At 38.9% G+C, this 19313-nt stretch overlaps 1 protein-coding gene and 3 non-coding genes across 4 annotated transcripts; 1 reads left to right on the forward strand and 3 right to left on the reverse strand.

The window, feature by feature from the left end:
• On the reverse strand, positions 1-138 carry LOC116305397 (U4 spliceosomal RNA). Its single transcript, XR_004198164.1, has one exon. It is a non-coding gene; the product is annotated as a U4 spliceosomal RNA (small nuclear RNA).
• Positions 139-501: 363 nt separating this feature from the next.
• LOC116305396 (U4 spliceosomal RNA) lies at positions 502-639 on the reverse strand. Its single transcript, XR_004198163.2, has one exon. It is a non-coding gene; the product is annotated as a U4 spliceosomal RNA (small nuclear RNA).
• Positions 640-871: 232 nt separating this feature from the next.
• Positions 872-1009, reverse strand: LOC116305398 (U4 spliceosomal RNA). The gene has a single exon (XR_004198165.1). It is a non-coding gene; the product is annotated as a U4 spliceosomal RNA (small nuclear RNA).
• A 7661-nt stretch (positions 1010-8670) lies between these two features.
• On the forward strand, positions 8671-19313 carry LOC116305392 (uncharacterized). The gene is made up of 2 exons (XM_031715296.2): positions 8671-9075; positions 15772-19313. Exons 1-2 carry the CDS (start codon positions 9018-9020, stop codon positions 16251-16253), a joined length of 540 nt encoding a protein of 179 aa, XP_031571156.1. The 5' UTR covers positions 8671-9017; the 3' UTR covers positions 16254-19313.

Consider the following 19313-nt stretch of genomic DNA (forward strand, 5'->3'; position numbering starts at 1 on the left):
CCTTATCTAGGCCTGCAAAAATTGCAAAGCCGACTGTATTTCAAGTCGTCTTGCGGGATATTGGGAAAAGTTTTCAATCAGCAATAACCGCGCCTCGGATAGACCTCATTGGCTACGGTAATGCCACTGCGCAAAGATAACGCTATTTATTTCTGCGAGGTCAAGTGTTTGTATGCAACACATCACTACGTGTGGGATCTGGAATAGCATTACTCATAGTCAAGGGCAGTGATTAGCGCTTCGGTTTTCAGTTAACTTCATTTACTGCCAATGACTTTGTAAATCATTGGAATGCATATAAAAATTTAGATAAAGTTCAACGTCCTGTTCTTTTATCAGCACAAATAAAGGACCTACGCTACCTATTTCTTTGAATTAGTAATAAGCAACATTAAAATATTGAAGCAAACATACAACAGAGACTTGAGATACTTATTACAGCGAAAAAATCTTTAAAAAAAAACTGAATAATATTTATTTTTCATTATTTAAAATATGTGGCCTTATTTAGGCCTCCAAAAATTGCAAAGGCGACTGTATTTCAAGTCGTCTTGCGGGATATTGGGAAAAGTTTTCAATCAGCAATAACCGCGCCTCGGATAAACCTCACTGGCTACGGTAATGCCACTGCGCAAAGATGAAAATTATTTTTCTACGAGGTCAAGTATTTGTAAACAACACGGCATTACGTGTGGGATGGACTAGCGTTGTTATTGATTATGCGCAGTTAGTTAGCGCGTGGGTTTTCCAGTTCGCTGCATTTGCTAAATGAATATCTAAATTATCGGAATCCGTATACAAAGTTCGATAAAGCTTTCCATGTTTGAAAAAACCTGAATAGTGATTAATTATTATTGTTTAAAATATTTGGCCTTATTCAGGCCTCCAAAAATTGCAAAGCCGACTGTATTTCAAGTCGTCTTGTGGGATATTGGGAAAAGTTTTCAATCAGCAATAACCGCGCCTCGGATAGACCTCATTGGCTACGGTAATGCCACTGCGCAAAGATAACGATTAATGTTCTACAAAGTGACCTGTATATATTTAACCCAGCACTACGTGTGGGATGAATTAGCGTTGTCATTAATTATGCACTGTTAGCGCTTTTGTAAATTTTCTCGATTCTGATTGGCTAATACTTTTTCTCAGATCAACTGGATAGTCCAATGATGTTCTTGGGTCACTAGACAAGATGGCGGCTGATGGTGCGCGGCTGAAGCTTGTGGGGAAATGTTATCACAAATATACAGTTATCCTATAGAATAGTTTACCTATTCTCATCATGAGGGAATACAGAATGTTTCGCGTCCACACTAGTCCAATCAGAGGAGGCAAAAACGCTTCATTGCACATCTAAGCATGTGCATCGAAGCTGAAATTGAGCCCGCGGTGAATTTTTAGCCTTCCCTCCATGTTCCCATGACAATCATGACGTCATCGTACTCGAAAAATTTCGGGTACGAAATGTTCTCCGTCCACACTATTAAATACGACTAGCCGGCGTTTTCAAATTGTTCAACTCTGGAGACTGTATTCGAAAAAAATCGTTTTCGGTGAAGAATTGTTCCGGATTCGCCCGGACTAGGTTGGACGGTAGGATCCGGCATAGTGTGGATGGGGCCTAAGAAGCATTTTGGTATACGTAGTGGTAGTAAAATGACGCCATCATGCAAACGGCCTGATACGGTGTTGGGGTCGAAATCTCTGGCGTAGCCGTAAATGCTTCGCGCTACTATACGACGCTTCAGATTTCGGGTCTGGGAGTATGATCTCCGGTTATTTAAAACCTTTAACTAATGAATATACAAAAAAAAAAGCAATCCCAAAAGGCAGCCTTTACTATATATATTAACTTTTTAAATTTTGTTAAGTCCATTTGTCAGCCAGGTTTGCATATTTTTAATCACAATACCACGAAGACGATTTGGATTAATTTGTATACAGACCGTAAGCCTGTGATGCACAGACGTTTTTCACTTGCCGATTGAAAATCTCAATCTACAGCTATAGGACCTTCAGGGTTATCCACTAAAGATATCGCAGTTCTTACGCAATGTATCTTGATGTGCGTACGTTGTGTCACGCGACGTGCTTTGATGTGCGCACAAAGAAAGAGTTCAAATTTGCTTCGATTTCTTTATCTTTGCATCCTTACAAAATATTTTATAAAGAAGTGCAGCCAAATGATGACAACATAAACAGTTCTGAAATTGACATCTACAAATTTTGGGGTGTAATCTTTCGTTTCCCTAAACTAGAGGACAGGCTGAATATCTAGTTAAGGATATAATCAAAATAGCATTGAATTTAATACAAACTTCTTTAGAAGGCGCGCACGGCTGCGTGCAGTGTACGGGAAGTGACAAGAGGCTAGCAATGAAGTGTGGCATCAAAAGGGGTACATTCATGGCTGGTTGATTCTATGTTCTCTTTATTTGCGCCGCCCCTCGAGGTCATGCCACCCAATTATTCAACTTCCTAGTCACTAAATGTTACCCATTAAAATCCCCTCTAGCTGTATCCAATGCGCGGTTAGCGCGGCGCTCAACCGCCGGATGAGGCAAAATAACTTCTTGCTCTGTGCAGATCTTAGAACGCAGTGTCGACCAGTGCTGACCAATAAAAAACACAGGCTCTGGTAAAGCCCTTGTTGAGCTCGGAGATAAATACTCCAGTTTCGAGTTCTCCTTGCTAAGCCTTAGTCTCGGTTATGCGTTAAAATATTCAGCTATTCAACCAAGACCCGGGACATTTTAATCATTAGCAGTTATCGGAGGCTCTATTGCCTTCAGACAATTGTTACTGTTGTTCCCGGGGGGGGGGGGGGGGGGGGGGGGGGGTGCTCCCCTATATTTGCTATACGGGTGATGTGCCGCCCTATAGGGTATGGTTTTTCGGCTTTTGGGTCTGGGGTAGGGTATCATTTTTTGACATTTTGTCTGGGATAGGGTATCATTTTAGTCTGAGATAGGGTTAACGATTTGGTCGTTTTTGTCTGGCGAATAGGCTAAGCTTTCTGCCGACCAAAAACAATAAAAATGTTAGTAAATATTGATTGCAATCGATTGTAAAAACGTATTTTCCGTCTTTTAGTCTGCTATAGGTTGTATAATTCTTAGTTTTAGTCTGGGGTAGGGTATGTAAAATCAAAATTTTAGGTCTGGGATAGGGTCAGGGTTTTGAGGTCCTGGCGGCACACCCCTACCCAAGTTGGGGTGGTAGTACCCCCCCCCCCCCCCCCCCCCCGGGCTGTTGTTGAATTTATCGTTAACCACCACAGTTAGTATGATTTATAAATAAATTTCTCTCCGCCATCATCTTTTTTTGTAAGATCTTAGTTTTAACTATGGCCCTAAAATACATTATTCATACTGATGGTAAGGCGAATCAAAGTAAAGATGGCGCATTGACAACGGACGGCAAAACTAAACTATCAACTATGTATTTTAGTTTTTCCATGTCGAATTATTAACAAATCTTGCGGATCGACGTCCATATTGACGAGCCAACAACTAAGAGAATAATATATGTGTGGTTTGTGTATCGCACTGTTTGCCGTGTTAATGTTGTACCATCTTATCACTTGATTGTCGAGTTGGTCAGACTGAAGCGCGGCAGTAAGAGTCAAACATTTGAAGGTATCGATCACAGCTGATAAAAACACACTCCGCCCATGAATAACCCTACTCTCTAGCTTACTTAAAAACATATCTCAGACTGAATAAGCAATAAAAATCAATTAAGAAATTTATTGGGCTTTTCATGTGAGAAAACGAGTTGCGCGACTGTTTGACTGCTTCCGGTGAGGCATGAAGTACGCGTGCCCGTCGTTGTGTCTCGAAGTGTTGGCACTTTTGTTTTAAGATGGATCTAATGAGATATACATTGAACGCAATATAAAACGCTTTTGAACCCGATGTGTTTATTCCGGCCTGTTTTCTACACTTTGTATCAAATTAATTGCCGCAACCCAGCTATGAAATGGTTTGTTTTATATCTAAGTAAGTTTCAAGCCTCGTAACATCGCGTCGTCAAATTTGTGGAAAATAATAAGTTTAAATAGAAATTTCAATTACACTCAATTTATGACTCTATTAACCTATAGCTTACTAAATCCGCCGTTCGCAGCTCTTTGTGCATTGTCTTTGTACGGGAAATATGTATGTTTTACCCTATCTTATCTTGTTATAAGCTTCATGAACGAGTCGAAATTTTGTTTCAAAAGACATGAAGCTATTATATTATTTGCACTTATACAAGCTATTAATCGTGAAAATATCGTTTCCCACCCTAGGAGATCAGATAGATCATCCAAGGAGAACAACCGATAGCAGATATGAGGTGGCGTGGACAGAGTATCTTCCCCTGGGGCCTGGCAAAGATACAATAGAAAACGCATAATAATTAAATGTTTTTGCCCAAAACGTTCATCTACTTTCTTATGGGATGTGCCAGTAAAGGTAAGGATAATCTAATCGAAAAAAGGATAGGCTGATCTAAGTCAGGGCATGGTTAACTCACAGATAGAACCCTGAAACAACCTCTTGGCTGATCAAAGTCAGGGGACAGATCACAGATTGCGGAGTGAGGAAAACCGGAGTAGCTTCAGCGAGGAAAACCGGAGTAGCTTCAGCGAGAAAAACCCTCGAATCAAGGGACAAACCTAACAAACTCTACTCACATGTGATGCCGAGCCCAGGAATCGGACCTGAGACCCCAGAGGTGAGATGCGAGTGCACTACTGCTACACCACCCTTGGTTCACTAATGTATGTGATGCTGAGTCCAGGAATCAAATCCTAGACCCCAGAGGTGAGAGGCAAGTGCACTACCACTCTGCCACCCTTGGTTCACTAATGTATATGATACTGAGTCCAGGAATCGAACCCGAGATCAAAGAGGTGAGATGCGAGTCCACTACCGCTACACAACCTTTGATACAATCTCCCACGGGGATACGCAGAGAAAAGCAACAGGGAGGAGAAAAGACTTAGAGCCTGTCCCCTTCCCCCGGGCCGCGGAAAGTTTATAAAAAAAAGGAAGAACATGCCACGGAATCATGGATGGATCCACTTACTCATCTATAATTTAGACATTATCTATTTGACTCTTCTACCCCGGGCCGCGGAAAGTTTACAAAAAAAAAGAAGAACATGCCACGGAATCATGGATGGATCCACTTACTCATCTATAATCTAGACATGATCTATTTGACTCTTTAACCTCGGTTTTCATTCCAGTTTGATTGCCGGAAATCAGTAATGACACGTTACGCCATCCCATACACTCAGGAACAGCTCCATTCTCCCAAGGAAATCCAATCCCTCGGACCTTTCTGAGTTTCTGCTTTCAAACCATGCACTGATATAGCATAATAAACAATAAAAGGGAAATAATACAGATCCGTTCCTTAAACTTGAAGGTCTTTTGGCATTATTCTTGACTTTCTTTGAGGATTTTTCCCCTGAATGTTCGACTAACTGCATATCCAGAATGCGACAATTTAACGCAATGAAAATAATACAACAGACGAGGAAAAGCCAATCATTCGGATACCTCTTTTAGGTCAGTCATTCTTACTTGCCCAAAAATATTTGTTTTTCAGTTAGGATTTTATTCTTATTTTGTTTTCTCACGACTGTACGTAAGAATAGATCTGCATTAGTGTATCGTTACTATAAACTAAAAAAGAAAGTATGGAAACCTTTTTCCTTTGATGAAAGGCATGTCTTTTAGCATTGCGGTTCCTGTCCTACAGTCGACATGATGCCTGTCTTAAAAGTCCACTTTACTATAGTATAAGTCTAGTACCCCATTCACACCTAAGCGCGTTTAGTTAAACTATGTTTTCATTAGGAAAAAAAATCGAGAACCTAGAATTAACCTACAATATAATAACTTTCTAAAATATTATCAGAGCAAGACAAAGGATAGCTTACATGCATTATTTCGCCAAAGATTGTGCAGTGTTCGTAGATTGTTTTCCAAAGCTGTTTAGTTAAACCACTTTAAAACATGTTTAAGCCTTGATGTGAATGGGGTATAGGAGGATGTTTTCCCGTTTCTCTTTCCACTTTTTAGCAATTTCTCTGAGTCCTTTAATCAATCAGTCGGTTAACCAGTGTCATGAATATTCAATTATCATGTTCCTTGTGCGAGCGAGCTCTTGTGTTCCTGATTGAACCCAATTAGTTCACTTGAGTTATAAGGAATATACAGTCCAAAAAAGTGTATTCATGCAAAAGCAGGTCCTACTCGTCAGAGTTTGATAGCCGTAAGATTACAACATCATCTTAGCATTTTAGTTTTGATTTGCCACATCGACAAGGAAATTTTGATTTTACAGTAACTGATGTCAGTATTAGTTACTGGGGGGAAAATAGAAAAGACATTTGTGAAATAGCTTATCTAAAACAGTGTTTTAGCTTTTTTGTCTGCCTCCTTCTCCTTCTCCTTCTCTTTCTCCTTCTTCTTCTCCTTCTTCTTCAGTCTTCAGTCTTCTTTACTTTTTCTCTTTTGCTTTTAACTTTTCAGTATTTTATGAGTAGGATAACTATTCCATTAATGCCTTGTCACGTCAATGAAACAAACGCGCTATCAAAACTAAATTCGAGTTCAAGTGCTTTCTGCCCTTCATATCTACCTTTCGCAACCTGGAGCAACAATAACCATTTATTATCAAAGTCGTGACAAAAACTATCAAGACATTAAACGTAGAAACCCACAACTTTAAATCCTTCCTGAAAGATCTTGGAAAGCATTTTATTAAAATAGCGGAAACATTTTAAAAAATGGTCAAAGTTCCATTAAAAAATCATAGAATCTTAGCGCCTGGCTGTAGTTTATTTGTCGTCAAAATCCAAAATGAAATTTAATTGGTGTTTGTTGACAGACAGAATGAAGTGTCTTCGATTTGTTCTGAGAGCTGCGTTTAAAATTACTCTCAACTTGAAGATTTGAGTAAAAAAATTATGAGAATATTCTTAGCAGAACTCCTAGGAAAAAACCTTAGTAAGGCTGCATTTTTTCGATGGGTTTTTGAGACTAGTGATGGGATGTTTTTGATGGCAGGCGTGATCTTCGATGATCAGGAGAACTCAGTTAACTTGCTGTAAGGTCTGTAAGGTCACAGTGTGGGACAACTACTGGGCTATGATGATGTTTGAGGCAGCTACGAAAAACGGACGATTTAGTATTTTCTGAGTAAATAGTGGTCGCGTCTAGAAAATAAATTCGTAAATAGAGGGGAAACGAAGAGCAAGGCTGCATTGCACAGAGCATTCAACGGTTGTCCACGTATGGCTCATTTTGAAAGCATTTTGAAACATCAACAACAATTAAAAATACACAAAGTTCAAGGTTAAACCTAATAAGCATGGGGAGAACGAAAAAGAAATTTAATTTGAATGGAGGTTTTAAGCTCTCAATGTTGGTCTTCAAATTAGGATCAATAAGGTCAGCGTCATAGTTCCAAGGCAAGCGAGGGCTTGCACCATGGATTCTTTCCTCGGCCTCAAGCCTGTTTTCGATGAACTAAATTTTATTAAAACAAAATCTTCTTGGATATTGGCCAATATAGCGCATTTTCATCCATGAACAACTTTGTCAACTAAACTCAAAAAAAAAAAAAAAACCACAACAGAAACAAAAATTGATAAAAAATTAAACCATGAAAAACCCTGAGCCCCAACGGATTAAAGAATCCTAAGTCTGAACAAAGAGAGATTATTGAATCGGACGTGGAGAAAGATCTGGATTATTTTCCCCGCCATTTACATAATACGTAAATGGCCTACATTATTTTTTCACTTTTTTCCCCTGGTGGTAGCGTTTCAGGACTTTATTCACTGTTTTGGCAACAAGTGTTTTTTTGTTTTTTTGTTTTTTGTTTTTTGTTTAATTCCACACGAATAACTCATTCATGGCTTTTTTTGTAATATTTAATAAATGCCGTCCTTCAAACATTCATGTTCTGAAAACTAAAATTTCGGGCCACTTATTAGGATAACTACTATAAAGATTTTTTCGATCTTGTGGCTAAGCGGATTCTGCCCTAGGGCACCTCACGCAACACGAGCTCTAAACTAAAGAGAAAATTTGTGATTACGATTTGAACTCAAATGTTCTCCAAGCCCACACAAATGGTTCCTAAATACTTCCCAAAGGCATGGCAATCATCATATTCTGGACAAGAGTACAGATCTTTTGACACTACATTGTACATGCTGACACAGAAGACATAATTCCAAGACACAGTGACGTCTAGATTTGACTGAAGGTCTTCAACTTGTAAGCTAACTGTCTGGCGAACGTTGTCATCCACTTGTAAATTAACCTGTTTACACAATATAATGAACTGTACACACATAAAGCAAAAATCTTGACTTGGTGATTAGAGTATAGTAGTAATGTCACCTTAGCGTCGTGCGTTATTACATTAAGAAAAAGTAAATAAATGGAAGTAGGTCATGATAATTAATGAAGTGGCATGGTTTTGAAAGGCTTCGAGTTTGATAATCTCTTTTCTACTATACCCCAGGGCGCCAAGCTTCTTTAATATCAGTGGGTGTGCCCTCGTTGGATTGTGACACCTTTCTCATCCCCCTGTGATAGAACAGCCCCTTTTAGATTGTTAACTTCTTGACAACTTCAAGATTTACATCTCAAAAGATCCGCAGCTCGCACGAAACCGCTGCACTTTGTTTTTCTCTCGTCATAATTACTAAGAGACTGCACATTTCTGTCATCTACATACCGCCATCTACCTGGTGTCTGCCAAGTGATTTTACCTTTCCACAGTTGATTCCCTAACACTTTTCAAGCGGCTGCCATCATTCTGTTTCCTGAGACAAGGTGACTAAGCCTGACCTTTGGGGGCAAAAACATTACCCTCCCGTTGTCACTACTCACGAGGAAAGCTATCTATTACACTGCTTACTTATAAGCTGACGGCTTGGATCGCATAGCTTCATAGTCATTCAACTGACAACCAAATACGTGCAAGAACAAACACGTAGAATGAAGATCATTGCCTTTGTAATCTTTATTGGCTTCTGCCTTTCATTTGTACCTTTTGGTAAGTATTTCTATGTGATTTCTAGATATATTTCTTGTCGCACGAGCGCGATTAATATTCGCAAACCAACATTGGCTGCTCGATCAACTTCCTCTAAATTCCCCGGCATCGTTTTCCTTGCGAAATATTGAAATTTTCACCGCTAAAGACTTCAATCTTTTTACTTTATTGGTTCATGGGGAGACACATTTACTTTAAAATTGTCGTTAGTAAGCTTAACATGCCCTTAGCTCGTGTGGTAAACTTGAACTTTGCTATCGAAAAAAGTAGGTACTGACGTTACGTTGTAACAGTGTCGCAAGCTATAGAATAATTTAAAGCTTTTGCGCGATACAGACAGGGATTTTCTTTTTCCCTTGTTTACAAATAATTCCACACTAATAAGGTTTCAAACTGTGTTCCTGGAGTATCTAAGCGTTATTTTTTGCCGTAAAGAAACTAAGTGCGTCTTGGTGACGGATCAAATTCGAAAATACTTTTGTTTATATTTCAAGCAAATCTTTATATAATACAAGTTCACTTGAGCCGGTAATGGTTTAGTGTTCGTAGGGATACGCTCACTTGCGCTACGACACATCGTTTTTACAAGCAACCATGGCCACACTGAGAGCTTTTATGTAGTATTTATATACGTCGCTTTAAATGTCATCGTTTAAGCGCAGTAGAAATCGCTAAAGGTAACATCCAGGGTCAATGACGAGCGATTACACAGTTTTCATAAGGGAAAATCAAATTGATTTGTTTGTCCAAAGGAGACTCTTTGTAATTCAGTTAATCAACGACAAGAATCGTTCATAATCTCGTAGAAAAACACACAATCGATAAAAGAAACTTCACTGACAAGACTGTTGTCTCCAGCGTTATCGAGTTGGAGTCAGAACGTATCTTGTCCTGCTTTAATCAATTGACCACAACTCAATTCCACTCAAAATACCTCGCCACCAAAGCTCATTTTACTAGCCGATGTTCTTTGTTGTATTTGAAATTTTCGTTATTAGAGGAAATGATACCGTCAACTCATAAAAAAATCCAACAGACGTGTGAATTTTCTTAGCAAACCGGGCTCAAAAGCGGCGCCATTTTGAATTACTCATGATATCTGGCTGATCATTTGAGCCCAGTGGACTGACTGCCGGCTTTTGCGAGTTATGAAAGGTTCAGTGTCTTTTGTCAGGGTTTGAGAATGCGCAGTCCTTGTTGATAGGCCGAACTGGATGACAGGATTGGTGATAAGTGTGATGGCTTTATCAAATAGGTAATGACCGCCTAAATGAAAAAGATGCCTCCATTATGACATCCTGTTCATCGGGCTGTTTCTGTATTAGTAGTATTAAAAAAGCCCTTTTGGCCAAAAAGACACTGCAAAGCTTTCGGGAAAAATCCCAATTGAATTATTAATACATAGCTTACCAAGATGATAAACTTAATGTGCCTTGGCTGTTTCCCTATCAGACGTAATTATACAACATTTCTTAATTACTTTTGTGAAGATAAGAAATCGATTCTTGCGTTGGTAAGATGCATCAAGGCTTTAAAATGAACGAATTGGTAAATACGTACAGACTCATTCCCCGGGTAAAAACGTACTAAGTCTGTTCTCTTATTTGAAAAGGATTTTTGCTCCCAAAAGGAAAGCCTTTCTTGAAATAAATCCCAGATATAAGATTGAGCGTTTTGGTTGATTGTGATAGGATTCATTTGGTTCTTTGACCTCGTCTAATAGGACGTGTTTCAATGCGGTGGGTATATCGCCAAACTGTAGACGCCATCACCATGCTCTTCATGCTGCGTGATATGGTTCTGATAAAAGCCGGGGATAAAAGCCTTGTTCATCCTAATGAGAGCACCTGTGAATCATTTTTACTTTGTCTTTTCGGCCGACACGACTAAATTTATCCCAAATTGACGTTCATCAGCGAGACGTTAGTCGCTCAATGATGCCCATCAAAGGGTAATTTGCCGAAACTGTTCTTCTTGTTTTACTGATATGATTTGGCAGAACCATGGCGAGAAGATGTGTTTTCCATTTGTTCCATGTGTGGCTGGAGCTGGCTGAGAGGTGACAGAAAACCCGTCTGCATCTTATCCTTGTGATAGCTTCAAGTAGAAATCAAAAAGGGATGTTAAATATTTATTTTTTTCAAGTTGTCCGTGGTTTCTTTTCGAACTGAATCACCTTTTGTGCCTCTTTAATGTTTTAAGAGTTCGTTTTGTGTGTGTGTGTGTGTGTGTTTTTTGTTTTTGTTTTTTTGTTTTGCTTGTACGATGCTACAGGGCCACTTAGGAAAAAATCCTTCGAGACATAATTGATAAATGCTATAAAAGATAAATAAAAATTAATATAAATTATGAATTCTTCAGATAATGCAATAGTCAATTGAACTAGCCCCCCGATCCCCGGGACAGGGCGGGAAATTAACGCGGCGAAACCGGGGATTTTAACGCACAATTCAACAGTTTCAAAATTTTAGCAGCAACTACTACAATAACTTTACGGCAGCAATTTCCAGGGGACTGGAATTTCCCGGGTACTGGGGAAATTGGTAAATTTAACACTACATGAATGCTTAATTCCCCGCCCTTTGCCGGGGGTCTGGGGTTTGGGGCTTCATTCAAAGTAAAAATACGTTTTCTTCGTTGTTGATTCTCATTGGAAATGAATCGATTTTAACACGAAATTTCTTCTTTCTCTTGTGTAGTCGAACTTGCTTAAAGGAAATTTTTAAAATCCGAAAAACGACACTCGGATCGATAAGACACCAAGACGATTGAACACATCAAGACATTCAATAAATATAATCAAAGTAAGGATTTTATCGTCCTATCCCATCTGATAATCTCAACCAACGATCACCCATCCATACGCCAAGCCGGGACAGTATTCTTCGCTCACTCCTTATTGCAGACAGAAAAGAACCTTTGGTTTCTCGAATCAATGATTCATGATTGGAACAAGAAAGAATTTAATTAGAGATTTTGACTTGATTGTTTTGTCGAGTGTTTTTGTGCTATGCGAGATCTGATACCAATTGTCACGATGAAGACACTTCGGCTCCGTGATGAGCCAAGATGGAAAAATAAAGGTTTGGCTCCTCCTTTTAGCCTCCATAATGGATTACTCAATCGCTTTCAGTGAAATCATTCTGAAACTAATATTTTTAGGATTAATCTTGAATACGATTTGTCTCAGTTTCGTTGCTCAGGGGAGGCGAATGACTCTGTACACGTGTCACCCTTGGTTCGTGAGAAGACTGTACAACAACAACAACTTTTATTTATCTAAGATTAAAGCGTTTCTTCTAAAGCTTGGATATTTAAAAAATATCAAATTACACGCAGAAGAAACGTTTTAATTTTTGATAAATATGACACCTACGCACAACATACAGTAAAAACCCGCGAGTAAGAACCTGAAAGTAAGAACCTGTTAGCCTCAAATTTGTCATGTATACCCCCTTTAAACAAGAACCTATTTAGCCTAGAAAATGCAACCTAGTTTATTTGCACCTTTTTCGGCACTCTCAGAAAAGCCGTGATGCCGCCCGATGAAGGGAAAACAGGCAATGTACGATACTACAAGGGAATGCTTGCCGAGATATTATCCGCGAAACGCTGGCTCCCAAAACGCGGCTGCCATTTCTGGTTATATGGCACAGAATTAATATCCTTCCTTGCGAGTTCATTCTGAAGTTTTTGATCCTTTTTGATTAAGATATCTTGCCTGAAGTAGCAGAAGAGAGTTGATGATTAAATGGAAATTTTACCAATCCAAATTAACTTGGCGGCCCAGTCTATAAAAGCCATTAACACCGAGTCTTGGCTCTTATGGACCGGGATTGATGCTCAAGGGATTAACGCGACGAATCTCTTCTGTGTCAAGTGCTTATATCAATAAAACTTGCTACCAATTATTTCAGGCTGTGTAAAGTAGATAGGAGATATCGGTGTTGACAAATGAACGAGAACTTTTATTTTGTAACGTTGTTAGCAATATTTCTGGGCGGGTTTATTTTGTCCGTAATATCAAGACACTGCTTACATGATATCGGGTAAAGTCAAGTAAAACAAACTCTAAGAGAATCCCTAGCGTTTGGGTTCATTCTGCCTTTGTGTAAAACGGAGCCCTATTCGAGATGGATTCTTTTTATAGGAGTAGTAATCTCAATAAGTCTCCTTTTTTTTCTCTTGCTATATACTTTTTTCTAATGAAACTTCAGACACGGAATCAGTTTATCTACAAGTAACTGGTTTTGTTTTCAAGAAAGGAGTAGACCTATAGACTAGGTCAGAAACAATCAATGTCGAATTAGGAAAAGGAGATTGACATACTACCACGCCTACTAGCCGCATGTTTACCGATGGTTTTCTTGCTGCTAGTCAGAGCCAAAATTTATAGGATTAAAACGCACGCCTTTTCATGCTTTATATTTCTATAATGCATATATATCTTTTGTTAAGTCAATAGCCTCATGCATCAATTATACCACTTAAATATTTCTATAATTCATACATATCTATTAGTTAATTATATCACTTAAAGCTCTAAATATTCGTAAAAGCGATGCCGTGAATATTGTGATAGAAACGGGTTTTTCATTTTGTCTACCTTTGAAAACTTCAAAGCGAAAAAAAACTAGCCCATACGAAGAAAATCTTCCAAAGTACTTGTCTAATTATAACTATCAATTGGCAATCTCGTCGCGGTTTCTTCAAAGGTCCGTGCGAATTTCAAAGAAAACGAGTGTCGTGGTTGTGATCTCTATTTGTTTCATATCTGTACATTGATCTACTAACAATTAAAAAGAACGCCTCGTTGATTTGAGGGTTAATTGAAAGTTGTATTCTGCGGTCACACGTCATTAGTAAGCCACGTCCAACCTAGATCAATGATAATCATGGGTTGCCTGTATCATTCACAGATGCCTAGTACAGCTGAAGAGGTTTGCAATTTTAGCCAAAAGATAATAAAATGTTTCACAGAAAAGAATGTTTTCGTTTAACTCGTGTAAGGCGATCTTCTCCCTTAAGGTGTTCTATACAGGATATTAAAATAAGTGCACGTTCTGCCCTTTCTTAGGCTATAAAATAAACAGTTTTGCGTTATGCATGTCACACTACTTGGAATTTGATCTTGCGCCATGACGCAATAACATCAAATATCCTAATGTTCTCAGTCAGAATCATCAATTAATTTTCTTTTCTTTTTACCATCCTTTGTTATTATATTATCTACTGGGGTGGCTGTTTATTTTCCTTGTCAGAAAATGCAGAAGTACCCAGAAGTCTTCACGGCACCACCCACTGATCCTTTGCGGGCAAACTCAAGAAAGCACAGCTCTACTTTTTGCGGATCGATATCGCCTGTATGACTGATAACGTCTGATCAAACTTATACAGGCTTATAAGCAACCGAATGGGAATAAATCTTTTTTCACTAAAATGATTAAGTTATTGTTGAAGATTTAAATCTAATTAAAAAAATGGATTAAAAAAAAGAAAGATCTTATGTGGATAAGATGAGATTCGTACCCACCAAAAGAAATTCAAAAATACGACTCCACTTTGGCTGAGGCGGCGTATGGACTTCGGACCTGACGGCGATTAAATCCTTCTGCCCTTGTGTGTACGAATTACGCAAGAAAATGTTCTAGCCAAAGCATCAGGGGAGAGACTAGCCGGCCGCCAGACCATATCGGCTAATCCCTTGCATCTCTGCCACGCACGGAATCGGTTGAAAATATAATGTTAAAAAGTCTAGTCTATTCGGTGCATTGTTTTTTCAGGGCTATTGTTATGCTGATTTACCTGGAACCGTGGTCCAGTGGATAAATGCGTTGTTGTTTAAGATACTGAGTCAAGGCCGTGTGAGGAGGGTTAGCACTTGGATGGGTGACCGAAACATTATACCTACTCACGCTTTTGCTCCTTTTTTTCGTTTTTCTTTTTTGTTTTTTACAGTGTGTAAAATAATAGTATATAGAATAGTGAAACGAGTAATTCCTAATCCTGCACTGAACCTTGGATTTCAGCAACTAACGAAAAAAAGAATATGCATCTAGACATTCATTTCGGAATTTCCGATACGTGATTCGAAGCTCCACCCCCAATCAATCACTTTGATAAATTATAAATCGATTGGCAACTGTCACTTGAATATAAATCAGACTTCACACGGGATGTCTATATCATATGTCCGCAAAGGACTCTTGGGTAGTGTCGTGAAGACCCCTGGGTACTATTGGGCAATTTTGGCATTTTCTGACGCAGGAAAATGCGCAGACACACGACCCATTTTAGGCTGGGCTGCCACAGGCAACCCAGTAATAACCGAGTTCTAACGCGCACTCTGATTGGTTTATGCTCACTCTTTTTCCGCGCGCACGCCCTGAATTTATTTTTAGTAGGAATTTTACAAGAGTGTGCTTTAGAAGCGCGAGTGCGCTTAGCAGAAATCCAGCATTTTGAGAAATCGGGTATGGGTTCCTTTCCTTAACTGCCGGAGTTAAAAAAACAAGAAAAGAAAGGAAAGGAAAGGAAAGGAAGGGAGGAAAGGAAAAAACTTGAGAACTGAGACACAGAAGATATTCTTTGGTTCCCAAAAGTACCGTAAGAATGAAATCATGGATACCGACTGGATTTTCAAGATTCCGACATGTGCAATGTAGCTTACGTTTCCTTGTCTTTTTCCTTCCGCAGTTATCTCCATCAAATGTATCATGTGCGATCCTGATTACGAGGCGACGGAGTGCAAAGAAACATATATCGATTGCAGTAAGGATGAGGAATTGGGGAAAGCGTTCGATTCTTGCTTCGCGTACCAAATGGTAATTGAGAGTCCCGACGGATCGAACTTTACGCACCTAGACAAGAACTGCAGCATTAGCGAAGGCTGTGACGATCTCAAAAATGTGATGTGTGATAGCACGAATCATACTTTAGAAGGAGCTGTTCAAAGCTGTGACATTCTTTGCTGCGAGGGTGATTACTGTAATCTTGGAGAATCAAAGTTCACAAAGCGACCGGATACTTCGACCCACACTCGTGCGACGACACAACATAATACCGATGTACTGGGATACAGGTCGACTGCATCAAGGCATACAGGAGACAAATGGAAATTAGTTTTCGGGATTTTTTGTCCTGTGATTTATTCCATCGTGAGTCGTACTCTACTTTGAAAAAAAATAAATCTGGATCTTCAATGTCGTGGCAGCCATCTTGAATACAAGGTTCAAGGAATTCTGGGTAACCGAACAACGGCCATATTGGATTGGAGAATGAGGAATTATGGGTAACTATATGCCTTTTTTAATAGACCTTATTCGTGGCGTGACAATGTTTTCCCAATTCAGTGTGACAAACCTCAAGAGGATTCATTTTCCTTTGTTTTTATTCTTCAAAAAATTTGTGAGTATCCCAAAGGATACTAAAGGAATAACGATGATATCACGACGAGTTTCAAAACAATAGCTGTTCATTCCCCCAGAGGTTTGTCACGCTGAATTGGGAAAATATTGTCACACCACGAATAAGGTCTATTTAGTTAAATGCTGAGGAATATTCGCCATATTGAGTTGAATGCTCTTGGAAAAGGTCCGCCATCTTGAATTCAGGGCTCAAGGAATCGTTGATATTTTGTGTGTTTAATCTTGACTTGTATTTGACGATACGGCGGCCCTCTTAGATCTAAAAGCATTACGGGGCGTCCAGGGGGAAAATATAAAGCTAATGTGAAGCTTGGATGATGATATATATATTTTTATATAGCCTTTCATCGCTACAGCCAAAGACAGCACATCGATCACCTTTACCTATGAAAGAAAGACAAGCACACAAACGTTTTATATTATCCGCCATCTTTGTTTTGTTTCTTGCCCAATAATGCCTTACGATCAAAGATGGCCAACGCACCGTCGAAGTAGTCCATTATCTTCCAGTCTTAGAAACTACTTGTCGTTGAAGTTACCGTGAAACGACCCTTTCACTTAATTCTTTCTAATTTCAGCTCACGTGTCATTCCTATCGCTTATCTAAAGAATCACTTATTGTGAAGTAAATGACACGTGGTCTGAATGGAGAAACATTGCATTAGACATAAAGAGGAGAGGTATATCATCGGGAAAGCAAAATTGAAGCTATCGACCATAGAAGCTGTGTATGTAAACTATAGACCTACTTTGTGCATGGTTTTCCCATTTCAGACCGCGTGTCGTTCCTTAGAGTATCATTTCTTTGTTAACGGTTTCGCATGAGAAGAGACGCGAATAATTAAACGAACAATCGTATTCTTGAGAGAATGACACGTGGTCTGAAATGATGAAAACAAAACGCCCAAGGTAAAGAGGCCTATTGATAAAGTTGGGTTACAAATTGCTTGCCTGACTATCATATTGGGTGCAAATTCCGTGATTTTGATATCGGTTGCAACTCGCTTGCTTGGTTGTTACTTTCGTTGCAAATTCCTTGCGTGACTGATTCATGGGTTGCAAGTTGCTTGCGTTATTTTTACGTTAGTTGCAACTTGATTGCGTGACTGTTATATTAGTCACAACTTTCTTGCGTTACTGTTACGTAAGCCACAACATTTTTACGTTACTGTTTGTGATATTGAAAATTGTTGAGAACATCGCTTTATTTTTTGAGCGTGATACATCACATTAATACGACACTTTTCGTTATTTTTGGATGAAATTATATTCGTATAAAGGTTTTGCACCACCACGTGACGGCAGCCATGTTAGATGGCAGGAACAGTACAATCGTTTTACGAATTCAACGAGAGCACAGGGATTTTATTGTTCTCCCATCTAACCACAGGCAACCCAAGCTGTACGTACGGGCGCCGGCACGTGATGGTGCAATACCTCTTTTCTATTTCCTTTCACTGCTTCTTCATGATTGGTTAATTCTCAGTATATCATCTTTGACTTTCATAACATAAAGAGGGTTTGTATTGGTTTATAAACCATTCGCGTCAGTGATAAATAAACGCTCCTCTTCTGTGATAGGCCACTAAAATATCAGTGTAAAGGAATAGAAGATAGGGGAGGGGAGGCACATTCTTTAAATTGGCTGTTTTTGTATGATTATGAGGGTGTGATAATATTCTCAAAGCGCACTTTGATGGTATATTATTCAATTATTATTTATATATCATATATACGACTTACTTCACATGAAATACCTAGTATATTGGTCTTAAGATGCTTTACAGCTCACTTGATCAGTTTACGTCATATTATTGTTGGCAAATGTGACATACGCACTCTGTGTTCCTGCGTTCCATTTACAACGGCTCGAGTTATCAAATCTTTGATTCATAGTAGCCGAAAAGTCAATGTCTAGAAGAAGAGAAGGCTAAAGAAACGTAAAAAGGGTATAATAATAAAGTTTATTATGGATTTTTAAAAGTTTAAGTGAGGAGCAAATGTGCTACGTTCAATATGGCGGAAGGTGATCACATGACCAGTTACTACAAAGTGGGATATGTTCAGGAATATGTTCAGTCAGTGCTAAGGAAACCGGTTTTTATTCGGTAGAGGTGGGATGGATGAATGGCGTAAATAGACAGAGAGCTACTATGAAGGGGTAGGAAGGAATATGTGAGAGGAAATGGAGGCCAACCGTGCAAAAAGTGCAGGGAAAGTTTCACTCTCTAAACAATGTCTGGTCCTCCTTTCATCGGGCTGCCATCACGTGATGGTACAAAGCCGCTATTGCTTGAAAATTTTACCGGATAAAAAAGGGCCAACATCTGGTGTCAATGGGTATTCCAATATACCTAATTACCATGTTCCCATTTCAGACCGTATGTCATTCCCTTGAGTATCATTTCTTTTGTTCGCCAGTAGTAACACTCGAAGAAAACACGGTATGGATGACACTGAAACATTTTTTTGGGAGCGACTTGATACGAAACGGGAAGATGGTGATTAGGTCAATCGTATCATGGCGCAGAGTAAATATATCTATATAGAAACAAAGCTATTATGACTATACCAATATATCCAAATATTGATTATAAACAATTGTAAAAAAAAGAGATGTATAATTACGATATTTGATACAAAGTAATTTAATTGTTGATATTTTTGACAATAAATACGTTGTAAATATATTTGTAAAAAACTGAAGACTTTGTGAGACTGCCGCTGACCAGTCATGACGGAAGTGGCTAATTTTGTATATTATATTATTGATGATAATGTTGCCGAAGTAAAGTTGGTTTGAGTTTAAAA

The sequence above is a fragment of the Actinia tenebrosa genome, unplaced genomic scaffold, assembly GCF_029948245.1.
Source record: "Actinia tenebrosa isolate PJP-AT-01 unplaced genomic scaffold, QUT_ActTen_1.0 PGA_scaffold3__52_contigs__length_22856419, whole genome shotgun sequence".
Lineage (NCBI taxonomy): Eukaryota > Metazoa > Cnidaria > Anthozoa > Actiniaria > Actiniidae > Actinia > Actinia tenebrosa.

Excerpts from the sequence above, each read along its gene's own strand:
- LOC116305392 (XM_031715296.2), top strand. The coding sequence starts at position 9,018 with ATGAAGATCATTGCCTTTGTAATCTTTATTGGCTTCTGCCTTTCATTT. Across the intron at positions 9,076-15,771 it reads CCTTTCATTTGTACCTTTTG|TTATCTCCATCAAATGTATC; the intron begins GTAAGTATTTCT and ends TTCCTTCCGCAG.